The following is a 25,896-nucleotide window of genomic DNA, read 5'->3' as shown; positions in this document are numbered from 1 at the left end:
CAGTAGACTGATAAACAAGGTTCAGGAACAATTGCTGCCCTCAAATTCTTTGGCTTGGCTTTGCGGACGAAGATTTATGGAGGGGTAATGTCCACGTCAGCTGCAGGCTCGTTTGTGGCTGACAAGTCCGATGCGGGACAGGCAGACACGGTTGCAAGGGAAAATTGGTTGGTTGGGGTTGGGTGTTGGGTTTTTCTTCCTTTGTCTTTTGTCAGTGAGGTGGGCTCTGCGGTCTTCTTCAAAGGAGGTTGCTGCCCGCTGAACTGTGAGCACCAAGATGCACGGTTGGAGGTGATATCAGCCCACTGGCAGTGGTCAATGGGGCAGGCACCAAGAGATTTCTTTAGGCAATCCTTGTACATCTTTGGTGCACCTCTGTCTCGGTGGCCAGTGGAGAGCTCGCCATAGAACACGATCTTGGGAAGGTGATGGTCCTCCATTCTGGAGACGTGACCTACCCAGCACAGTTGGATCTTCAGCAGCGTGGATTCGATGCTGTCGGCCTCTGCCATCTCGAGTACTTCGATGTTGGTGATGAAGTTGCTCCATTGAATGTTGAGGATGGAGCGGAGACAACGCTGGTGGAAGCGTTCTAGGAGCCGTAGGTGATGCCGGTAGAGGACCCATGATTCAAATATCAGTCTCCTAAACTACAGTCTCGATCAGAGATTTTACATTTAGAGCTTGTGATAGTACGGATTCTCTCACCAATGCGTATATGTACAGATCGTAGTGTGGGATGGTTGTGATTGGTGAGAGTGTATAGCCACGGCTACTGGCAGGCCTTAAAGGGTTGCTCCTAGCCAGACTCTGATCATTCTGGACTGGTCGACCTCCATGTGATACGCTCCAGTCTTCTAGTTAATAAAAGCTATGGTTTGGATCAATAAGCCTTTGATTCTTTCGACGTGCACTACAGAGCTACAGCAATTTAACAAGCCATTTTGGCCCATGAGCTTGTGTTGCATTAATTTTTGAAAAATGGGAAGAAACCTGAGGACCTGGATGAAATCCACACAGACATGGGGAGAACATACAAAACTTTTTATGGACAGCATTGGATTCGAACCCTGTAAACTGCTTCCGTAATGCTGCCGCCTTTAGATTTAATCACTCTGGAAGCTGTACCTGCAGTTTACAACACTCATTTGTCTCAAATTCCCTTCCTCTCTTTCTTTCTGGTTCTAGACTTTGGACCTTACCACAAAACCTTTGGCGTTTTTTTTTCCCCCATTGATTAATTATGTTGAGAGGGAATTTAATTTAAGGGATGGTCTGATGGAACTTTATAAAATTATGAGAGGCATGGATCGTATATAGACAGTCAGAATCTCCCATAATAAAAATGACAAATACCAAAGGTCAGGCTTTTGAGTTGGGGAGGGGGTTGACTGGATGGATATGTGGTGAGGTATTATTTTTACACAGAAAGTTGTGGGTGCCTAGAATTGCCTGCCAGAGTTTGTGATGAATTAGACGGTGGGATTTAAGAGATTTATTGATAGATGAGTGAATATGCAGGGAATAGAGGGAATGGAGCAAGCATAAGCGGAAGAAGTTTAGTTTTATCTGGCATCATGTTCAGTTCAAACTTGTGTTGTTCTGCAAAGCAGTTGGCTCTCTTTGAATGACCTCATTTGTGAAATGGTGGATGGCAAATTGTGATACATTACAGATATTTCAAGCTCCTCTCTGAAGGAAACCAAAGACAAAATTTCCTTAGTAAATGAAAATGATAACAAAAAAAAACAACCGACGCTGAAATCCGAAATCTGAAACAGAAAATGTTGCAGGAACTCAACAGATCACGTGGTGTCTGTGGATAGAAAAACAGTTAATATTTCAGGTCAAAGAGCTTTCGGGGGTGGAGTGGGGGGTGGGGGTGGAGTGGGGGGTGGGGGGGGAAGGGAGGGAAGAAACTCTTCCTTCAAATTCAATACTAATAATCTCGCCTGAAACTTGTAAATTATTTTTCAGCTCTTTCTATTTTTATGACACATGCTTTCAAGCTTATTGTGTCCTTAATAGGGACTTGCAATGTTATTCTCACTCTAATCTAACAATTTGGCTTGTGGCAGGTGATGCATTTCAATGAGGCCATCTTAATGAACACTACCACCTGTGTATTGCCCTTTCCAGTCGACATGGCGCACATTTCCTCAAATGCTGCTCCTTTCCAAGCAGCTTATCCTCTTCATTCCTTCAGTATAGTAAAAATCTTGTTGAGTGCCTTAGGATGTCTGCTCTGTCAGAGACACAATATATGTAAGCTATTTTTAAAGATTAACAGAAGTGTGGCACAGCTGAGATAAGGATCAAGCCATAATTGCTGAGGCCACTTAATGATAACAGTGACCAGATGGACTTGTCAGCGATTGGGATTTGGTTCATGAAAAGGTGAGTACTTGTTAACTGTCTCAAAACCTTGTAAATTTCCTCACATAATTACATGTTTGTTGCTCTGCATTTCTACTTTGAAAGTGCAAATGTTTACATTCAGCTTTTTGGCCTTGGTATGGCAAAAATTAGTATTTATGAAATTTAACACACTCAATGCTGATGTTTTATTCACAGTTTGAAATAGACAACATGTATCATGTTTTATACTCTTTTCATTTTTAAAAAAATGATGCTCACTTGTTGCTGCAGAAGAATCCAGGAGGTGAAAAATAAATCACCATGGGTTATAATTTACTCAGAAATAAAAAGGTTATATTCCCAAAATGCCAAAAAGTACACATCTTCAAGACAAAATCCTTTGAGAAATTTGGGAAGCCCTCTTGTTTTATCGTTGAGTAAAATCATGGGATATGTTTCCTCAGTCCCATTTCCTCTATTGTAAGTACAGCCTCTTTTAGTTAACGAGGCCACACATGCACAATATTGTGGGTGCTGGTTATCTGAATTTTTAGAATGTGGGGCTTCATCTTGCAGGATGCAATGCAGCCAGCAAGAGGTCATTCAGTTTCCCTTGAGCCTGCATTGGGATTTGTTGGTACAGTGTAAAAGCCTGAGTCAGAAAGGTCATAGTGAAAATGGGATAGAGAAATAAAGTAATAGGCAAATGGAAGCTCGTGTTCACTCTTGCAAACTGAATGGTGCAGTGATATTTCAATTTTAGTCAGCCTGCCTTTCCAATTTGTCAGAAATGGCCCATTCTGATGGAAGTTCCTCAGTGTGTAATGTTGCTTCATCATGTGTTCTTCATGAAAGTGCATGTGGAGGTCTGTACTGTGTGCAATGTTCATCTTAAGGAGAATATACCTTCTCTAGCGGGACTGAAATAAGTATTCTGCAAACTGCTTCATTCAGTTACAAGTCTGCCTGATGAGAACAAAGGCATCTGTTCACCAGAGATCAGGATCGTAATAAGCAAATTTATTGAAACATGAAAAATTCTTGGCGATGAGTCAAAGCAAATGTTTCCCCTTGGTGAGAAGTTTAGAATCTGGAGTCATTTTTACAAAATAAAAAAAAATTAGCCAGTTCGGACTGAAAAAAAACATGTTTCTTTACACAACATAGAGTAAATCTTTGGAATTTCCTCCATGGATTACAATAGAGGTCTGGGCATTTTTTTTTGGGGGGGGGAAACATCAATATGTTTCTGGATGTTAGAAGAAGCAGAAATATGGAGAAAATAGCAGGATAATGGAGTTGAAGTGGAACATCAGCCACAATGCCAGAGCAGGCTTCAGAGGCCAAAAAGATCATTCCTGTTCCTGCTTCTCGTGTATTTACAGCAAAACTTACTTTCTCCTCAGATGCTATCTGTCCTGCTTTTCATTTTTGCATTTTTAAAAAAATATTTTGGATGACCAGCAGCAATGTACAGTTCCAGCATTGTTTCCTCTCATGGTTTCCACCATCATTCATTTCTTCTTTTACATCTCCTTAAGAAAGAATAACTTCAGCACCCCACCTTTTGGAGTCACTAATTTTTCCCTTCATCCATCCACTCAAAGAAATTCATTTTGTCCTTCTCGGTGACTTGTTTTCATAATTCTGATATGTCGACTCATTTATTGTCCCCACAGACATCACATGGCTTGCTGAATATTTGTAGCATTTTCTGCATTTATTCATTGTTAAAATAGCCAAATTTACTTTTTTCTTGTTTTACTCTTGGTCTTGCTTTTCTATCTAACTCCCCCACCCCCACAGTGGCCTGTCTCTCAACTCTTGGAGTTTAATCTGGACAGGTATGAGGAAATTATTCAGTTAAGGTCAGTGCTCTCAATTTGGGGGTCCTGGTCAATAGCTCATTTCAAATGTCCACTCTCAAGTAGATGGGGTGGAAAAGAAGGCGTGGAAAACTTTGGTCAGGAACAGTATGTGCATTTCTGGTCACCTCATTGCAGGAAGGATGTAGTGACTTTGGAAAGGGGAGTAAGGAGGTTTATTGGGATATTATCTGGTTAAAAGGGTATTTGTTGGGAGAGATTGGATAAAGTTGGATTATTTTCTCTGGAGCAAAGGAAGATGACTGGAGATCTGACAAATGTTTACAAGATCATGAGAAGCATTGGTAGGGTGTACAGTCTGAAACCTAACCCCATGGTAGAAGTGTCACACATAAGAGGATGTGTATTTAAGATGACTGAAAGAAATTGAATGGAGATGTGTCGGGCAACTATTTTATAGTATTAGATGCCTTGAACCGACTGCCATGTGTTACGACGGAAGCAATGACAACAGCAGCATTGAAGAGGCTTTGAGATGTGTATATCTATGTATGAAGGAAATGGAGAGATGACTATCATGTGTAACAAGCAGATTTTTAGTTTGATTTGGACATGTTCAGCTCAGACATGTGGGTCAAAGAGCCTGATCCTGTGGTGTTCTGTGTTGGATGCTAAATAGTTGTACAGAACATTAGAAAGTCAATTAAAGCTGCATTATCTTTAGTAGCTTATTTCTTGCATCCTTCTGAAGTGGAGAAAGGAGGTGAAGAAAATGGCAATCAAATAAAAGTGCCCGAGTCTGAAATGATTCCATGAATCTTCCATTTCAAAAGCCTATTTATTCATTTGCCTAACTGGAGCTCGATAGCTTTATGACATGCACATGGACTTCTCCTTCATGCATATTGCAAGAATAGAAATGCTTCAATGGTCAAGCATAAACTTTGTCAGGTAAGTGCAATAGTTTCAATGCTGCAGAAAAAAAAAACTGGTCGTGGATGTGATGGTGCCACTCTTAAGCTTTGTGTGGAGTGGAGTGCAATCAGCAATTGATGCTTGTACTGAATCATAAATTGCACCCTCAGGTTGAACCAATGACTTACTTTACTCTCTGTTAATGTTTGACTTGTACTGTATTTGACTAAATTTCTCAGTAATTACAACCTGTAGGTAGAATTAGCTCTTTAACTGTGAGTTGCTATTGCCGACTGCTTGCACTCCCATTTTCTATACTTTTGGCTCAAAGCTTGAATCAAGTTGTCATTTTGCAATGTTTTTTGACTTTTTTTGGTCATATAAGCTGAGATGGAATGACACACTTTATTTTGCAAACCATCTGGTCACGTGTACCCATACTCAAGTACAGTAGGCAGTACAATAATAAAATGGAAGTGCAGGATGCATTGTTAGCCAGTAGTAAAAAAAAAAACACAACAGACTGAACAAGTATCATGAATGAAACTAGATTGCACCTGTTTTATTTCTATCCTTGGATTTTGGCCAATGGTCCCTGTTGAAAAGTTTTGCTATTAATTTATTGTGTAAAGAAGTGAAATTCAGGTAAACAGAGTGATCTTGCATTGAGTGCAGCACATAACTGCTGGAGAAAGTTAACAGGCTATGCCGCATCAGTCGAAAGCAAAAGGTACTTTTGAGATTATAGAGATTGACGTATTTGATTAGTCAGGGCATCAAGGATTACAGGGAGTGGGCTGAGGATTGGGACTGAGTTGGGGATGATTCAGCTCATGATAAAATGGCAGAGCTTACTAGGTGGGCTGATGAGTCTGCTTCTATATCCAGCATCTGGAGACCTCTTGTCTACCTTGAAATAGAACTGAGCATTAATGATTGCAGTACATAAATAACATTTGCTTTTTAAATATTGGTGAAATATGCTATGTAACAAGCATTTTGTTTTTAATGGGGAGAGCAACGTGGTATTCCCCTGATATTGATAAGTTAATTCAACAATATCCATGCATTTTAAATGCAAGCCTATTTAGAAGATGTGCCAAAAAAAATCAACACTGCTTTGTTTTTCACAAAAGCTTCACTTGTTTGATTAATACTTTAAAATTTAAACACGCAATCTTTATGTGAAGATTAATATTACCCCTTCCATCCAACCAAACTGTTTCCTTTAATTCTGACATTGACCCAGGAGATGATGCAAATGAAAGATAAAAACGTGAATGACAGAGAACAATAAATTTGCTGATAATAACCAAAACATTTCCATTTTGGATTCTTGCAGGTTGTCGGGAATGAATCTGCCTCCACCCATTATCAGCAGTAAAAACTGGCTTAGGCTGCACTTTATATCCGACAACAACCACAGGCACAGGGGATTCAGCGCTCAATATCAAGGTATGTTTACACAGGGAAATGATGCTTAACTTGAATGATTTTTTTTGCAATGACTAAAACAGATACATTGAGCTGCAAACTTTCAGCCGTTATGGACACATTTAAAACAAGTCGTAAAATGATGCATGTCTTTATCCAAAATAAGAAAGTGGCAATTGTAAAAGAATAATCTTCAGAGTGCAGAGCCAAATTTGTCAGTGAAGTTGGGGTTCGTCAACATTTTGTTTTCCTGTTCAAAGCAGTTCTGCCACATCTTGCATTACGACAGATCATGCTTATTATCATTATTCAGGTTAACTTAAAAGCAATGCAGTGATTTCCTGACTCCTGTTGATTTTTTTTGGGGGGGACCAGTTCATTCTTGTGAGTTCCTGTTCACTCCTTGCGAAGTGTAAAGGAGTTGAAAAATATTTTCTTATCAATTCAAGGTGATTGCAATTCATATTAACTTTGCCTGAGAGTTCAATTTATAAATTACTGCAGAAAATTGCTGGTTGACTGTTAAATAGAATGTGTGGGTTACTATCTGCAATGATAACAATGAAATTGCAAATGAAATGTATGTTTTGAATCTTCTTTCGAAGATTGTTCCTGGCTTACATCAAGGAAAATCCTCTAAATGGGGTGAATCTCAATTCCTCAATCCATTCAGTTCTATATTTCTTTATTACTCTGGACTCTAAGAGCAGCGCTTTTATACTTTTAAATTATTTTTTGGTGCCTTTCAACTGTTTGGTGGTACATCAGTAAATAAGAGGACAAGCTATCAACATCATGAATTGAAGGCAGTACTCTGAACAAAATGGGAATATCTCAATGTTGCTCCGACAAGCCATAATGTATGCTCAGTTCTTAAAGACCTGGATGTAAATTTCATCAAGAATGTCAAGACGTTACATGAAGGACAAATCTGGGAATAAATGTTAAAATACATGTGTTTATTTTAGACAACAATCAGAAGCAAAAAAAGGAAGACTACTGTAGTAATCAAAAGTTAGATTAAAATGATCCAGAAAATTGATTATTTTGCGATATCTTTTAAAATTACCCAGAAAGAAATGCTGCCTTGAAAAATAATTTATTTTTTATGGTGGTTATTTCCCTTATGGAGCATTTCACACAGCCTCCTGCTGCTGTTTCCAACATTATCCTGTGAACTATATCATAAGTGGATTACCATTGTGAAGTAAATAACTGTACCTCAGCATATCCCAGACATCTTCAACAAAAGTAACTCCATTTGATATGGCTTTATGCAAACAGCTACCAATTGGTGAGCCCCATGTGTCCAAGATTTAAAGTTAATCTCATTTCAGGTGGGAATGTAAATTAACTCCAAAACAAGAAGTAATATGATCATTGCAAAAGCATTTCGTCCATTAAGATAGAACGAGTGGAGGTCCTGATATTAATTGGAGAAAAACATTCATGTGTATTTTGCTGTTACAGCATATTGAGGAACATTTTGAGAATTCATTCTGATATTGTACTGAGCTAGCAGTAAATCCTGATTTCAATATACTCCAGCATGAAACTCGTACAATGCACAGCATCCAAATAGTGCAACTGATAATCATTTGATATCGCAGCTGCCTTCATAAATATTCTCAAATGCATCCATGATGATCATACTCGTCACTTTCTGCTCTTCATCCTTAAAGATTATATTCCTCATTCTCAGATAATTTTCAAACTTGTGAAAGAAAATTGAGTGTCAGAAACTATTTTGTGCTGAATATCTGAGCAACAGCGAAGTTTTTGTTTCAGCAAATTTTGAAAGAGAATATCGGGCATAACATTAGAACCACTTGGATGTGCCATCCAAATGTTGACATGTGAAAGATGCACCCCATTTACTCATTTGTTTTAAATATTTTACCACTTTCGAGGCTGAGCTCATAGGAATAACCACACACAAATCACCACATCTGTTATTAGTTGAAGAAAAGAAAGGAGATCCACCAAACAATCCATTGTACGGGACTGTTTATAATCCTAGCAGATTTGTATGGTGTGATGTCACTGGGTGCATGGCAGTTTGAACCATGAAATCAATTGCCACTCTATATGAAGATTATGGAGAGGGTGTAGAAGAGGTTCACAACAAATCTATATGCAATAGTTAGGCAAAATTACACTTTTTTCTGGAGTGTTAGAGTCTGAGGGGCAACATGATGGAAATATATCAATTTATCTAAGTCATAGGATTGTTAGGCTTTTTACCAGGGTGGAAGTGTAGCTTTACAGTGAGGAGGGGAACATTTTAAAAGAGACACGAGGCAAGTTTATTTACACCCAGCCCATCTGGAACACACTGCCAGGGGTGGTGGCAGAAGTGATGAGGCATTTAGACAGTACAGGGGATACAGATCATGTGCAGGCAAATGGGATGTTTAGTTTGGTGTCATGGTGAGCAAATGCATGATGGGATGATTGGCCTGTTCCTGTACTGAATTGTTACATGTTCCACATAACTTTGGATCTAACATTAAGAATCTCAGTTGATTTGTGCCTTTATTATTTGGGGTTTTTTGAAGTGAGGGCAAATTTGCAAACAATGAAATTCATGTAAGCCACACAGGCTACATGTACAATGCTTACTCCGTGTCATTACATTTCTCTTTTGCCTTGTTTACATTGAGAAAATTCTCCACTGGGGAAAGATCTGCTGCTGTCACACCTCAAGCCTGTTGATAATATTAGGGCAAGGTCTGTAAATCTGGGGGTGAAACTTCACAAAACAACCAAGTGGATTTTTGTTTTATAGAATTTCCATGTCAACTTCTGTTCTTTGCCTGGAAATTTAAAAGCAGATTTAGCTTCAACTGGCTTATCAGATTACTAGACCATTGTGATCTTAACATTGGTACTTGTGTATTATTATTTTTAATGTGCCTGAATCTAGCACAAGGTCCAAATTTGCACGATGACGGTCATCATTTCATTTGCAACAGCTTACCTTGTGTCATTTAAAAAAAATCAACATGGTCAGTGAAATAAAATCCTACTTTATTAAAATCACAATCTTCCTATTGAAATTGGATTTTTAATGGAAACTGGAGGCACAGCTTTTCTTAGCAACCAAAAATTAAAATTATAGATTTGCTCTTGTCTGACACTTAAACATTTTTCACAGCATGAATTATTTTATGCTCACATTTTCTTGTCAGTGTTTGCTGGAATATCTTAAGAGTCTTTGTACTAGTGAAAATAGTTATTTATGGAAGTTATATTCTCATTTTACAGCAGATGACATCATAAAATATAATCCAAATTGATGTGAACCTTGGATGAAATAAAACAAATGCAAAAGTTTACTACTTGAATTTTTTTCTACCTTCATCCTTCTATTATAGTTTCTTAGTTGACAAGGAACTGAAGATGATTGACAAAGAATTATTTTTATTAATAAAAGAGATAATGTCCTGTTGTTTTCATTCAATTGATTTCACTTTCCTTTTCAATGGTAGTGATAATGGAACAGTTCAGTAAAGAGCCAAGCCCAGTTAATAAACCCCAAGATCAAGTCTTGTCAAGTTTGTCATCTGATTGTAAGACTAACCAGTGTTCTCCGGTCCTTGTCGCAAAACACATAGACATGACACATAAACTGACTAACAATATAAATATTATTTGGTGAATATGAGCGTCTCAGACAGTTAGGGCGAGCAGGTCCTTTGATCGTTCAGCATTCTCACTGCCTGTTAGAAGAAGCTATTCCTCAACCTTATGGTGGTGGCTCTGGTGCTCCTGAGGGAAGCAGCTGGAAGATGCTGTGTGTATGGAAGAAGGGGTTCCCCTATTGTGAACCCTCTTCAGACAACCATCCCAGTAAAATGTGTCAATGTAGGTTGGGGGGGGGGGAGGGAAGGATGGAAGGCTTTCCGTGATCCTCTCTGCCACTCTTATAGTCCTGTGGATTGACCTCCAAGACCCATTAGCATTACAACCAATGTGATAAATTCACTCTGAGCTATCTTCAGTAAAACTAGAAAATATTGAAAATACTCAGCAGGTCAGGTTGCAAACTTCAGTAAAATTTGTTATTTCAAAGTTGTATTCCAAAATGATGAATTGGATTAAAAGTAACACTAGATTAACAGCAGTCAGTGGAAGTGTGGAGCATTGAGGCTTTCAATATTTACTGTTGCACAGTGTTGGGGCTAATTTGCAGAATCACTTTCATTCCTCAGCACAAGATAAATAATAAGCTATGATTTATAAATTGTAGGAAGCACACTCCTTAATTGGTGAATGTTTTAAGATGTATTGTAATTGATTGTACCCTCAGGATAAATCATGTCCCAAAATCTCCTGTCCAAACAGGAGTAATTCAGTCCATGTTGATAAATATCTTGGAGTATTTCAGCAGAAAAACCACACAGCACCTTTTCAGAATTTGTAATCCAACTATTATTATATTCCCCCATGAGAAATTTTAAATCATCTAGTTTGTTGTTGTTATTATATTGACGTCATGGTGCCACAGTGCCTATTAGAATCCCTGTGATATCTATCTCTGAGGGCGATGACAGAACATCATTCAAGAGGGTGAATCTTTGCAAGGCATCAGTAGCATTAACTTGTACTGTGATGAAATGCTTTCAGAGGTTGATCATGTCCAGAATTAACATGTACCTAAGCAAAGATCTGAACCTGCTGCAACTCACTTATTGTTACAATCGCTCCACAGCAGATGCAATATTGCTGGCTCTCTACTCAGCTCTGGATCACCCTGAAAACAGCAATTCATACACATGGCTGTTCTTCATGGACTATAGCTCGGCCTTCAATAGAAGGTCAAGAAGCTACAAACTCTTGGCCTCTCTATCCCCCCTTGCAACTGGATCCTTGACTACTTCATTGGAAGACCACATTCAGCAGTAATCAGAAACCACATCTCCTCCTCATTGATCATCAACACAGGTGCACCCCAAGGATGTATGCTTAGCCCACTGCTCTACTCATTATATATCCATTACTGTGTTGTCAGACACAATTCCAATGCTATCAGCAAGTTTGCTGATGACATCATAGATGTCAGAACATTCACAAATGGCAAATAAGGAAGCATACTGGAGGGCGATAGATCAGCTCATTGAATGGTGTAATGACAACAACCTTGTGCTCAATGTCAGCAAAACCAAGGAGATGATTGTGGACTTCAGGAGGAAGTCAGGGGAACACGACCTAGTTCCCATCTACTGCTTTGGTTTATGCCCAATCATTTAATGAAAATCTTTGTAATAAGAAAAAAAACCCACTAGTGTTGTAGTATTAGTTGGTACACTGACTTTTCACCTGTGATATATTTGGTTCACATGCAGTGCAGATTGAGACGATCTTTGAGTTTCGCAGTGGTGGGCTGAGGCTATTATGGTACACTGGTGAGAGAGTGGCTATTTGTGTAACTAGGTTGAATTATCAGAACTAAAATCATTTAGTCAAGAACTTGAATTTGCATTAATTGGATAAGTTCGAGGGAGAGTTGGGATTTGGGCATCGTATTTGATCCACAATGCAGGTCAAATCTGTGTAGATAGAATGACTACCATAATTCTAAATATAGACTGACTCATTATGATTTTCTGCATCAATTATATCTCACACCTCAAAAGATACATAAAAGTAAACCAGAATTTTCTGATAAGTGTTTTAATGTGTGATAGATGATGGTAACTTTTTGCATTCTATCTAGTTATGTACGAAATTAAGACCCTTTTGAATGGAATTAGGGGAAGATTGAGACAAAACTTGTTGGGGTGAACTTCCCTCTAGACCTGGAATTTTTTCTTCTGGAGAATTTGGCAGTATTAAAAGTAAACTTCTCCAAAAGTAAATCTAAATTTATTAAAATTGTGTTGTCAATGGCCAGGAAATGTATAGTGGTAACATGGAAATCTGATTCCCTACGTCACATTGGTTGTTGGAACATGGAAGTGCGAAGTTGTATTCCCCTTGAGAAGAATATTTATTGTTTTACGAATAGATCTAGTATGCTCAGTGAAATTTGGCAATCGTGTTTAGGTTACTTGTGTGCCCAGAGTGTATAATTTATTTTGATATTTGTCAATTAGTATGCTCCTTATTAGAAATATAATTATTTTAAAATGATGTGATTCTGAGATCTGACTGTTGCTTTATCTTATATTTCTTTTCTTTTTTATCTCCCTCTTCCCTGTGGTCAGTGCCCTTTTTAATCAAATCTGGGGAGGGGGCACGGGACAAGGGACACTTTTTTTCAGACCATATAAATGTTTTTCTATGATTTTATATTCACTATTATTATTTTGATTGAGTCCTATATGTTCTTAAAACTTTAATAAAATATTCAAAAAAAATTGGATGTATAGAATAGAGATGAGCTTTAACTCCTGGAGAGTTCATAAGCCCATTTGCAGTAACTCAAAAGCCCCAACAAACTCATGAATTATACCCTATCTTCAGGTGAGAAAAAGGGTGAATAATTATCTTGCTGATCAATAAGAAGGCAAAGTTCACATGCTCTCATGATTTTTGTGCACAAGTTGCATTGTTTGCTTCTTTTTTCCATTGAAGCATTAAAATTGTTATAATCACATTTGAAAATGAAAAATCAATAGCTGCCTACTTTATTTTTTTAAAATGTTGATTCTTTCAGGATAATAGATTAGAATAGATACCAGGCAGTGATGCAACCAGCCAGAATGCTCTCCACGGTTCACCTGTAGAAGTTTGAGACTCTCCGGTGACATATCCAACTTCCTCAGGCATCTCACAAAATTATACCCTCTGATGATGGCATCAATGTGGAGGCTCCAGGACAGATCCTCAGAAATGTGGATACCCAGGAATTTGAATTTCTTGACCTTCTCCACTACAGAGCCCTTGATGAGGACTGGGTTGTGTTCCCATGACTTCCTCCTGAAGTCCAGTATCTTATCTTTGGTTTTACTAATGTTGAGCACAAGATTGTTGTCATTACACCATTCCATGAGCTGATCTATTTCCCTCCTGTTCACTTCCTCAATGCCATTTGTGATTCTGCCGACAACTGTGGTGTCACTGATAGACTTAGAGATAGCATTGGGATTGTGGCTGGCCATGCAGCCACGGGTGTATAATGTGTAGAAAAGTGTGCTTGCATTGTAAGTCAATGAAGAGATGTTTCCAATTTGTACTGACTGTGGTCTTCTACTGAGGAAGTAAAGGATCCAGTTGCAGAGTGGGATACAGAGAGCTAGAGCTTGTGGCTTCTTGACCAGCACTGAGGGAGAAATGGTTTTGAAAGCCAAACTGTAGACAATGAAGAGCAGCCGTATGTATGAATTGTTGTTTGAGGTTATCCAGAGCTGAGTGGAGAGCCAGCGATATTGCATCTGCTGTGGAGCAACTGTGATGATGGGTGAATAGTAGCGGATCAAGATCTTTGCTTAAATACGTGTTAACTTGGCCATAACTAGTGCCTCAAAACATTTAATCACAGTAGAAATTAATGCTACTGGGCTGTAGTTGTTGAGGCAGCTCACACGACTCTTCTTGGGTACAGGGATGATCGATGCCCTTTTGAAGCAGGTGCAAACCTCTGATGGCAACAACAAGAGCTTGAAAATGTCTGTGAACACTCTAGCTAGTTGGTTGGTGGAGATTTTCAGTACACTGCCAGGTATGCCATCAGGGCCTGATGTCTTCAGAGACAGATATTACAGGGTCCTCAGCCTTTTCAGGTATATTAATAGACAACAAGGTTGGGTCAGATACAGCAATGAGCTCTCTGAACCCTTCTCCATTAACAATGGCGTGAAGCAAGGCTGTGTTCTCGCACCAACCCTCTTTTCAATCTTCTTCAGCATGATGCTGAACCAAGCCATGAAAGACCCCAACAATGAAGACGCTGTTTACATCCGGTACCGCACGGATGGCAGTCTCTTCAATCTGAGGCGCCTGCAAGCTCACACCAAGACACAAGAGAAACTTGTCCGTGAACTACTCTTTGCAGACGATGCCGCTTTAGTTGCCCATTCAGAGCCAGCTCTTCAGCGCTTGACGTCCTGCTTTGCGGAAACTGCCAAAATGTTTGGCCTGGAAGTCAGCCTGAAGAAAACTGAGGTCCTCCATCAGCCAGCTCCCCACCATGATTACCAGCCCCCCCACATCTCCATCGGGCACACAAAACTCAAAACGGTCAACCAGTTTACCTATCTCGGCTGCACCATTTCATCAGATGCAAGGATCGACAATGAGATAGACAACAGACTCGCCAAGGCAAATAGCGCTTTTGGAAGACTACACAAAAGAGTCTGGAAAAACAACCAACTGAAAAACCTCACAAAGATAAGCGTATACAGAGCCGTTGTCATACCCACACTCCTGTTCGGCTCCGAATCATGGGTCCTCTACCGGCACCACCTACGGCTCCTAGAACGCTTCCACCAGCGTTGTCTCCGCTCCATCCTCAACATCCATTGGAGCGCTTACATCCCTAACGTCGAAGTACTCGAGATGGCAGAGGTCGACAGCATCGAGTCCACGCTGCTGAAGATCCAGCTGCGCTGGATGGGTCACGTCTCCAGAATGGAGGACCATCGCCTTCCCAAGATCGTGTTATATGGCGAGCTCTCCACTGGCCCCCGTGACAGAGGTGCACCAAAGAAAAGGTACAAGGACTGCCTAAAGAAATCTCTTGGTGCCTGCCACATTGACCACCGCCAGTGGGCTGATAACGCCTCAAACCGTGCATCTTGGCGCCTCACAGTTTGGCGGGCAGCAACCTCTTTTGAAGAAGACCGCAGAGCCCACCTCACTGACAAAAGGCAAAGGAGGAAAAACCCAACACCCAACCCCAACCAACCAATTTTCCCCTGCAACCGCTGCAATCGTGTCTGCCTGTCCCGCATCGGACTTGTCAGCCACAAACGAGCCTGCAGCTGACGTGGACATTTACCCCCTCCATAAATCTTCGTCCGCGAAGCCAAGCCAAAGAATAGGCACTGTTTAGTTCTTCTTGCACCTCATGCATAATTTGCTGCTTCCCTTCAAAGTAAATGCAAACTGTTATCTATTTGATGTTTAAGTTCATTTTATCACAAGATATCTCGTATAGAGAGAAGGGTTCTGCAAACAGACCAACACGTAATGTTGAGGATTGCATACAGGCATGTGTTGAGCACAATTTATAGATTATAGAATTACAATGAAAAGGAAGGGCATTTCACACCAAGTAGGGGCAGCATGAGAACACTGTTATGGGGTTCATTCAGGTCCCTGATGGCTGCAGGGACAATTTTTGTTTAAGTTTAATGTATGGTTTCACACTCTTAAACCTTCCCAATTGAAGGTGGAAGAAAAGAGTGTGTCTGGGGTGTGTAATGGATCTTTTGGTATGTTTACTACCTTTTCTATGGAGTGGGTGACCGGGACAGAAGTTGCAATATTTGCTGAGCTGCATTCACCTCCTTCTACAATATATTTCAATTTTGATCTGACCAGCTCCTGTGCCATGATGCTGTAATGTATCCAGTAAGTATGCTTTCAAAGGAACTTTTGTAGAGCTTGTTGACGGACAAGGGGGTTGTGCTGAACTTCCTTCATTTTCTAAGAAAATAGAGGCATTGGTGTGTTTTCTTCATCATTGCATCAATGTGCTGTCCCAGGTCAGCTTCAACACTATTAATATGGCCAGGAGTGTGTGGACTCTAACCTTTCAAATGAATATATAATTTATACAATTAATAACTCACTTTTTAAACTTCCTCATGCTACACCTGTTTGATTCTCTGGACAGTGCCTGATGAAACTATCTCGCACTCAATTTTCATTGATCTATATTGATGCAAAATATTTCCCCATACATTTTATTATAACCTTCCAAATAATTAACATAGTAATTTGATTATTTTTAACTGACTTATTTCCAAATTTAATTTATTGTTTTAATTTTTAAAATTTTAGGTAATTATTCTCTCCTTTTGATACGTGGAGCTCCCTTGCCTTTTTTTTGCTTCCAAGGTAACTGGTATTTGGTAGTCAGACAGACTTTGAGAATTTGGTTACAATTTAGAAAACATTTTGGTTTTTATTTTTAATTTTTATTTTTATTTTTGGCCCTATTCTAAACAACTCCTTTTTTTCCCTATGGTCTAAGATATCACTTATACTCCGTGGCTAAGCTTGGGTATCCAATCTTTTCTAGATTTATATATTGATCATAATTTGCTGTTTTGAACAATTATCCATTAGATTTAAAATACCTAAACATCACTTTTATTATTTACAGAATAGGAACTTCTTAAGTTCTTTAATGTTGAAGCTTCCCCAGGATTTAACCTTATTTAGGAAGTATATAATTTTAAACCTAATTATAAAGGATTGCTTTTTGTCCTTTATGAATAACTTTTAAGAGCTAGGGATAATTCCCTGGGTGGTGTTAAGAAAATATGGGACTCAGACTTTCAACATCCATTTGCTGAAACTACATGGGATTCTCTTTTGAAACACATTCCCTCATCTTCTCTTTGTGCTAGGCACTCATTAATTCAATTTAAGATAATCCACTTTTCAAAGGTTCATTTAGCTCAGTTTTATCCCAATATTTCCTTTAAATGTGATAAATGCATAACTGAGGAAGATGTATGTTTTGGTTATGTCATCATCTCTTTAAATTCTGACGAGGTATTTCACACCTCTTTGTTAGTATTAATTTGACTTCTTTCTCTTTCATTGCTATATTTGGAGTGAGTGGGCCAGTGGATTTAATATTGACTTCTTTTGACAATCCCGTGTTGTGGCTTTTGCTGCCCTTATTGCTAGAAGGGCCATCTTGCTGAGATGGAAAGATGCTGTCCCTCCCACTCATACTCGATGATTGTCAGATGTGATGGCCTGTCTTTGGGGGGGGGGGGGGGAAATAGCTTTCTACTACTACAATGGATCTTAACTTTCTTTCTCTTTGTTGTCCTTAATTATTTTCAAAATTTGTAGATTAATTATCTTTTTTTTTTTAAATGGCCCCATAGTTATTATTAGTAGTGGATTCCTTAAACTTTTGTTCCATGTAATAACATGGATTCATATGTACCTGTTCATAGTTTTTTGATACTTCTAACTTGGTATTAATTTACTTTATTATTACCATATTTACCTATGTATTTTGCATATGTTAAAACCAATAAAATGTTTGAAAAGTAAATGTTAATGATACAGCAGGGTAGATGGCCCTTCCAGCCCATGAACCGACGCAGCCCAATACCGACAATCTCCGAACATTTTTGGAGGGTGGGAAGAAATCTGAGCACCCCGAGAAAATCCACACAGGTCACAGGAAAAATGTATAAACTCCTTACAAACAGCACCAGATTCTAACCCAGGTTGCTAGTGCTACAATAGCATTGTGCTAACTGACATGAACTGCAAAATGGAAAACCCCCCACATTGAGTTTAATGATGCCACACCAGGTCTCATTTTGTGTTGGATCAAAGAGGCCATTTCCAAGTAATATGGACTTGGCCCCTGGCCATGAAGACCAGGGACAAAGAAGAGTGACAGATGGAAAAGTTGCCATTCACCCAACAAGAGTTGTACTGACGTTTTTTTTATTTCAATTTTCTTTTTATTTAATTGTCTGTAAATGTTACTGTGATTGGAAAGGTAGCATGCTAATATGAACTGGTAACTTTTACTTCAGGCATCAACCAACCTCCTTATTCATCAAAATGTTGAAGGTCTTGAAAAATTATTTCTATTTGTTCTGCTGATCTAATTATTTATGGCTGCCCTGTATTCCGAGATATCCCCCCTTAGGCCACTTCACTTAATCTGCAGCATAATATTTGCATTCATTTATTTGAAAACAGATTGGCAAAATGATCTAATTGAAGGATTTTGTGTTCACTAATTTTTAATTTGAATCTTATTTTCAAAACTACTTCATTAAAATGTTATTTGACATTCTTATAACTTCTGCCTAATTATATTTCAGCAATAATATGTATTCTGAAAACAATTTCAATCCAACGTCCTTGCTTATTTTGGCCTGGAGCTAGCACTGGTTTTGAAATGGACTTGTAAATGATAGCTCATGCATAACAAATCTGATTGAATTTAAGGAAGTGGCGATTCAAGGTTTGGAGAGGGCAATGTTTCTGGTAGTTATTCATTTGTGCTTTCAGAAAGCATTAGATAAAATATTTTCTTAGTAACTGAGTTAAAATTAAACCATATCAAAATGAAAGCAAATCATTGATTTAGTTAGAAAATCAATTGAACAATAAGATATAGGTTGAGCTGATGGGCAGGAACTCATGTTGTAAGGATAGGCTTTGTGGTGTCTTATTGTGTCTGAATTATTAGAGACTGAGTCATGAGTGGTAAAGGCTTCAGATATTTAGAAACACCACTCTTGAACTTGTTTACTGAGTTGATTTATAAATCTATATTTTTTCCTTCATTGCTGCATTGTCCAAAGCCTGGAACACACTCTCCTACAGCACTGCTGCGGTTCAAAAGGATAATTCATTATCCACTTCTCAAGGGCAGTTAGATGTGGGTGATAAATAGTAGCAAAGCCTTGATCCTGAAAAAGATTAATTAAAGGGATACAAATTGTTATTGCAGTTCAGGAGAATGGCCAAAATGATGCAAAGCAATTTTCCTCATTGAAAATATCAGGTTATCCATTTTGGATACAAAAATACAGAATAATTTCTAAATCTTCAAAACCTGGAAGCAATGGACAATCAAAAAGACTTCAAGACAGTTTTGGTGGATTTATAAGATTTTAGAGTGCTGGTCCTTGCATCTGGGGATCTATTAATACCAGTAGACATTATAATATAATATTACTGCATCTGCATTACCTGGTTTGCTTGCAGATCACCTTCAAAGTAAATGCAAACTGTTATCTATAATATTGCAAAAAAAATATAATACAAAGTGGGCCTGGAGTTCATGAGCACAGCTTTGGGGATCACACCATGAGAAGGAAAGTGTTGGGAGAGATGCAAGAAGACCTTGGAATTGTGTCTCCACCCAATGGACTGACTTTCAAGGTGGGAATTCTCTGAAAATGGGTTGTGTTTCTCTGTAACTGAGAAAGTCGTGTTTTCATGGAAGAGAAAAAGCAAAGGAAAGTTAGCCATCCATTAGAAATAGCTTTTCTCAATCTATCTCTGTCTAAACATTATATCACATAATTAAAATATAAGAGTAAAAATGGGAAATAATCCCTTCTGCTGAAAATGTTCATAGTTTATAGCTTTACATTCCCAAAGGACAGATAATGCTAGGTTAGTTATTCATTTCAAATTCAAGATTGATATTCCTTAATATCTTTGGTGATCAAAAATATAATAAGAGGAAGGTTGATATTTTTAATTGGGTAATTGGTCTCATTGAATGGAGAAACAGGCTGAAGTGGTATATTGTTTGAAGTTGTGTACTTTTAACTAATATTGATGTTAGAAATCTGGTTGCAACTTTGCTGAGTTCTCTAGACATGAATATAATAATGAATAGATATTGTGTTTTTAATTATATTAGTTAAGATCCTGTCCACTTCAAAAACAGTGCCAAGAACCCTCTTTATTTTTAGGGTAGATCAATGTTCAATAAAATATATTCCTCAAGCAGAAGTCAAGATTAAAGTTTGGGCATTACTATTTCACAGGAATAAGTAAGGGAAACCCAAACCTGCTGGCACTCAAAGTGAAAATACCAGTTTAAAGGGGTAGGAACAGGAGATCAGGCAAACTAGATGTGAATGATCATTGATATTGGTGCAGGACAAAAGGAAGGCAATCAAGAGAACAATGAAGGAGCAGCATGGTGTCAGACAAACAACAGAAATAACATAGCAAGCCGAAAGCATTCGCTATCAAGTAAAATAAAAGGCAGAAGTGAATCAGGGGGTAGGATCGAAAAAAGGACATGGGGCTATCAAGATTATAGAGGCAGTACTGTCAGAATTGTGGTTAGTGCAGCACTGTGACAGTGCAGGTGACAGGGGTTTTAATCCGCCACTGTCTGCAAGAAGTTTGTACGTTCCTCAATGCGTCCATGCAGGTTTCCTCAGAGTGCTTCCGAGTCCTCCCATGTTCCAACGAGGTTCAGGTTTGGCACATGGGTGTATTTGGGCTGCGCAGAGACAGCGGGGGCTGTTGTTGTGCTGTATTTCTAAATTTAAATCCCCAAGCCAGAGGTATTGACAGGAGATTCTCCTACAAGGTCCCCCATTCCCAGAAGCACCAATGGACACAAACAGCCACAACAGATGCCTCATTCTGAAGCTCACATTTGGGGGGGGGGGGAGCATACTTAAGGAGGCTTCAGCAAAAAAAAAAGGCATTTCTTTGCTTGAGAAAAGAAGGCAGGAATGCTGCCATTTGCCTACTGATGCAAACTTCATTTTTGACATTGTGCAGAAGGTGAAGTGCTAAATGTATGGAAAAGAATCCTAGAAACAGACAAAATAGAAATGGGCACTGACAGTCCAGTCCACCATGATGCTTATCTACATTCACCCTATTTGACCACTTTAGGCTTGTATCCATTTAACATCTTCCTTGTCCACATACCTGATCACTGTAATAGAACCCCCTCCTGTTTCTAAAGCAGTGTGTATTATACTGACGAGAATGGTCGGAGGGGAACTCTGTCCTGTCCATATTCTCACTTGACAGTTCCCAGTGATTACCCAACTTCCTGTCATCAATGTTTGCACATCACAGGCGCTATCACCATTGGAATACATTTTGAAGAGAAAATTTCTTTCTTTCTCCAGTATTAATCACCTGGATCATTTCTTTCAAGCTGCAAGACTTTCAATTGAGCATGTCACAGTGACCTTTAAGGAATTGTGGTCGCTGATCCTGAATAGAGTTAAAATGATTTTTGAAATATTCATTCATGTGGCATATTCCTTACACTCTTGGGATGACACTCATTCATTTATTTTCATTGTGATTGGATGCCATTTCTAACAATTTGTCATTAGTGTGTTTGTGAATTGTTTATATTGAGATAAATGCAGGGCAGTATGAGATTTTACTTCTCAATTTAGAAAGGAAATTGAAAACAAAAAAAAATCACATGTAATTGCATTTCATTTGATGGCAAATGCATTTTGCAAATTTGTATCAACAATTTTGCTATTTGGACTTTACACAATTATGCACATTTCCTATTGTGTCATTATATGCAAGCCAATTGCCCCATTGGGTTATTTTATTTCCTTTTATAGTTGTGCACTCTCAGTCGTAATATCATCCTTGTAAATCTTTTGCACTTTTTTTTGTTCTCCTATATCCTATTTGTAGCATGGAGGTAAGAACTGATGCATTCCACCAATTTGAATTTTATTGGGTATCAAATGGCTGAAGTTTTATCTACTCATTTTAAATTAATTGTATGTGGTAAAACAATCCTTCTGTCAGGATGTCTGGGTAACTTCAGGAAATTGACTGCTGAATGAATGCAGGGGTGGTATTCTGGAAGAATGGGATCCACCACAGTTCATATCCACATTTATCTTACTCTGAGAAACTGACCACCTCAAAATACACGAGTCTTAGCAACAATTAGTGTGCAAAGTTTTCCACCAAATACTTTTCACACTTGAACGTGTTGGAATGAAATCTGGCAACAAATGGGTCTCGTTTGATGTGTTGGAAACAGGGTTGGTGGTGGAGGCTGGTACAACAGAGAAATTTGACCAACTCTCAGATAGGCTCATGGTTGTAAGAATATCAAGGGGAATGGGCTGTGAGCCTGGAAAGGGTTAAACTGATTATGAAGTAGAGTAGATTTATGTAGATCAGTGCCACATCATTGGTAGAAGGACTGATATTTTGCTGTACTGTTCAATGTTCTTTTACAATTTGGGTAGATTTTGCATAATTGCTGTTGAAAATTCTATTGCAATCAGTGAAGAATGGATCTTTTTACTGAATAGAATCAGGGCTGGATTAACATAGTAGTGTGTAGTGAACTGGGATTCACTAGAAGTGTCCTGTACTGTCAACTGGCCCAGCCTTGTATATAACCCTGGTTTCCTGCCTAAACCCTGCACACCTCTGAAGCCTGTGTTGTAAGCTAATAAAAGCGTTAGCTCTCCCTCCAGTCGAGTGTGAGCTTTTATCAACGCTACATAGTGAAAGTAGCAAATACTAAGAGCCCCCACATTTATGCACTATGAATTATGAGAAACTTTTTTGTTTTCATCTTTGTCCAGCACCTTTAAGATCCACACTGATGGTGTTAATAACCCTGATAAAAGGTGACAATTGGCTAAAATTGCTAAGCTTAAATTTTAGGTTAACAATTTTAGCTGAATATCACCTTTAATCAGGGTTATTAACACAGTCTTTGGGTTTTTATCTCACAGTTGCTGCACAATAGTCTGATTAAAGGTGATAATAGGCTATAATCACTAACCTTGAGTTGTGGGGGAGGGGGCGCCACTGACCTCGCCAGACTGCCTTGCTCCTAGCTGCGGCTGCCTTCCCCCTTCTCTAACTTCCAATGCAGCAGCAGGGGTGCAGTGCTGCCAGCACCTGAGCACTGCTCCAGCATCTGATCAGGCCGCTTCGGGGCTGCCTCAGCACCTCACAATGGTGACTCAATGGGGGAGCAATGGCCATCTTCGTTACCTATAGTAACGGCTATTGCTCCCAGATTGTGCCAGTCGCCAGTCACTGCAGCTGTCAGTAAATTCAGTTTTTACAAAATGTGTAAGTAAGTTTTAACAGGGGAGGGGAGAGGAAGGTTGGGCACAATTTCACTGTAAGTGTAATATAAGTGTAAGTGCAAAATGTGTAAGAAAATTTTAATGGGGGGGCTGTGTGTAATATTAGTTCTTGCCACAGGTGCAATGTTCCCTTGGTACGCCACTGGGAATCGTTGAATATATAGTGATCTGAGAAAGCTAGCATCATTTTGTTCAGAATAATTAAGACTATTTCATACTTACCAAAATGGACATGCAGAACCAGCGTCAGAAACTCTCTCGGGATGGGGGCGGAGCAGCAGTCACATTTCCCCTTCACCACGCATGTGCCACTGGCACTCTTTAGGACTGCACATGTGCTAACTGGCACAATTTAGGGCCCCTTTAAAATAAATGCTACGGCCCCGCCATACCTGAATCTGGCGTTGATTAGAATGTTTATATTTTAAAAAAAGTCTTCAGAAGTCATTGGTTATTTGGGGCTTTATTCAGTTAAAAAAAATCAGCCATTGGTTTTACAACAATTCCAGTTTTCTTTTTACAGGATTTGAATTGTGCATTAAATGAAGTAGCATTTAAAGCAGACTGCCAATTGCCAATTTATCATAAACTCGCATTTTGACCTTGGGGAAGACTCATTTCAAATATATTTTCCCAGTTTTAAAGATGTAATTGTGAAAGACCAACTCAAATGAAGTATTTGATTGTTATGATGTAGAGCATTGCACAAAGGAAATCATGAAACCAATTTTATTTGGCTCTTTTTGATTTTGTTTTCTATTGATTCAGTTTTACTTCAAATATCCATCTCAATTAAATTTTGTTCCAGTGGCCCTATTCAAAACATTTTTATTCTTAATTTTATTGGGTGACTGAATAATTGACCAAGTTGAACCAGTACTATTTTACCAAGTCTGTGAGATGAGATGGTCTTAGTCAGTCCCCATTTTTCCCCTTCAGGACAAATGTATAGTTTTCAGTTTGCTGACCAAACAATCTTATCAAACCAGTGATGCTCCCAAATACACTATTACAGGGACTGAAAATAAGAAACAGAAACAAAATAATGCTCAGCACTTCTGTCATTTATTAGTAAAGGTGTGTGATAAATCTGCATAATAGTGATGGACCCTTCACTGTTCCAAATATAACTCGTCCTACCATACTACTTCAGTATCCATGATCATGAATTAAGCATTGTATCCAGTTCAGTATTGATTCCACTGTCATATTTAAATTAATCAAAACATCTTTTGAAAATTAATCCTTTAACATAATTCAGTTAAACTCTGTATATGTAGTACATGTTAAATAATTCTGTAAATTCACTGCAATCTTTATAACTTCTGGAAAAAATAAAACAATTGAAAACAAGATGATTAGGAACTTGGTAAACTGGGTTTTCCATTTTGAAAACTTGCAACTTAATAAGCAGCCATAAAGATGTTCTTGGAGAAGTATTTATTTTTCACTATTTTTGAATATCAAAGTACAATCAGTTTCAGAAAAGAACGTGTATAAATCCTCCATACATACTGTATGCACAGAACAAACTGGGTCGAACTGACCTGATAATTATGGTGATATGCAATACAAGGCATCTTTCTATGCCTAAGAAATTAGATGATCTGATCTTTCCTCCAAGTTCAGTGTATCAGCTGAAGTTCAGACGAACATTGTAACTAAGCCACAGTAATTCACTAATTTGATTCCTCTTCCTCCATGCAGCAATTGACTCTCAACTGATAACTTTTTGAGCATGAATAATGTCAGGACCAATCCTGTGGGGAACATTACTACTATTCCAAGTCACGGCATCTTATGTGCTCAAGATGGTGTGCTCACAACCTTCTAAGGCTTGCTTTATTACATAATCCATGGTTGGAGGATCCTGTACAAATTCTATCAAGCATAAATCAGAAGTGACTTGTGAGGGATGAAAGAAATTCCAGGGTACATGGGAAATAAGAAGGGGAATGGGACAAATGGGATTACACATTTTGGTACAATATGAACTTGATCATCTGAATGACCTGTGTTATTATAAAATGAAAAACAGAATTAGAATAAAGTTACAGAAAAACACTCTGAAACTGTATCAAAAATCAAGCAAACATTCTTGTCATGGTGATAAGGTTGATTAATGATTGTGTATTTTGAAAATCCCATTGTGACTATTTTTAATTCAGCATCTAAATTTCCCTTTTGGTTTAAACACAATGCTGGAGAAGCTCAGCAGGCCAAATGTTGATAAAGGGCTCAAGCACGAAACGTTGGTTATGTGTTTTTATGTTTGCTATATAAAGGGCACTGTTTGACCTGCTGAGTTTCTCCAACATTGTGAGTTTCGCTTCAACCACGGTGTCTACAGATTTTAGTGTTTTACTTTCCCCTTCGGTTTAATCAGTCTTGCTTTAATCAGTCAGCTAAATAAACTTCAAAATGGGCTTGATTACTTAAAAAAACACACACAACATTCTGCTTGAGAATATCAAGAAAACATTTGTAGATTTGGTTTTATAAGGTTGAATAAAACAGTTATAGCCTAAACACGATTTGGGTCAAATAAAATAAATGGGTCATTAATTTTTCTTGCGATGCTTCAAACTATCTGATTTTGTGTTAATTGGAGAATCTTCACT

General features: G+C 38.5%; 1 protein-coding gene across 2 annotated transcripts in view; it reads left to right on the top strand.

Moving 5' to 3' along the window:
* csmd3b (CUB and Sushi multiple domains 3b) overlaps positions 1-25,896 on the top strand; it is a 927,060-nt gene that overhangs the window by 70,743 nt on the left and 830,421 nt on the right. For both annotated transcript variants that reach the window (XM_069920534.1, XM_069920535.1), the window contains exon 2: positions 6,442-6,554. In XM_069920534.1, coding sequence (XP_069776635.1) covers positions 6,452-6,554 — 103 coding nt within the window. In that variant the 5' untranslated portion in view covers positions 6,442-6,451. The remainder of the gene's footprint in view (positions 1-6,441; positions 6,555-25,896) is intronic.

The sequence above is a fragment of the Narcine bancroftii genome, chromosome 2, assembly GCF_036971445.1.
Source record: "Narcine bancroftii isolate sNarBan1 chromosome 2, sNarBan1.hap1, whole genome shotgun sequence".
NCBI lineage: Eukaryota > Metazoa > Chordata > Chondrichthyes > Torpediniformes > Narcinidae > Narcine > Narcine bancroftii.
This window is presented reverse-complemented; position numbering and strand designations above follow the sequence as displayed.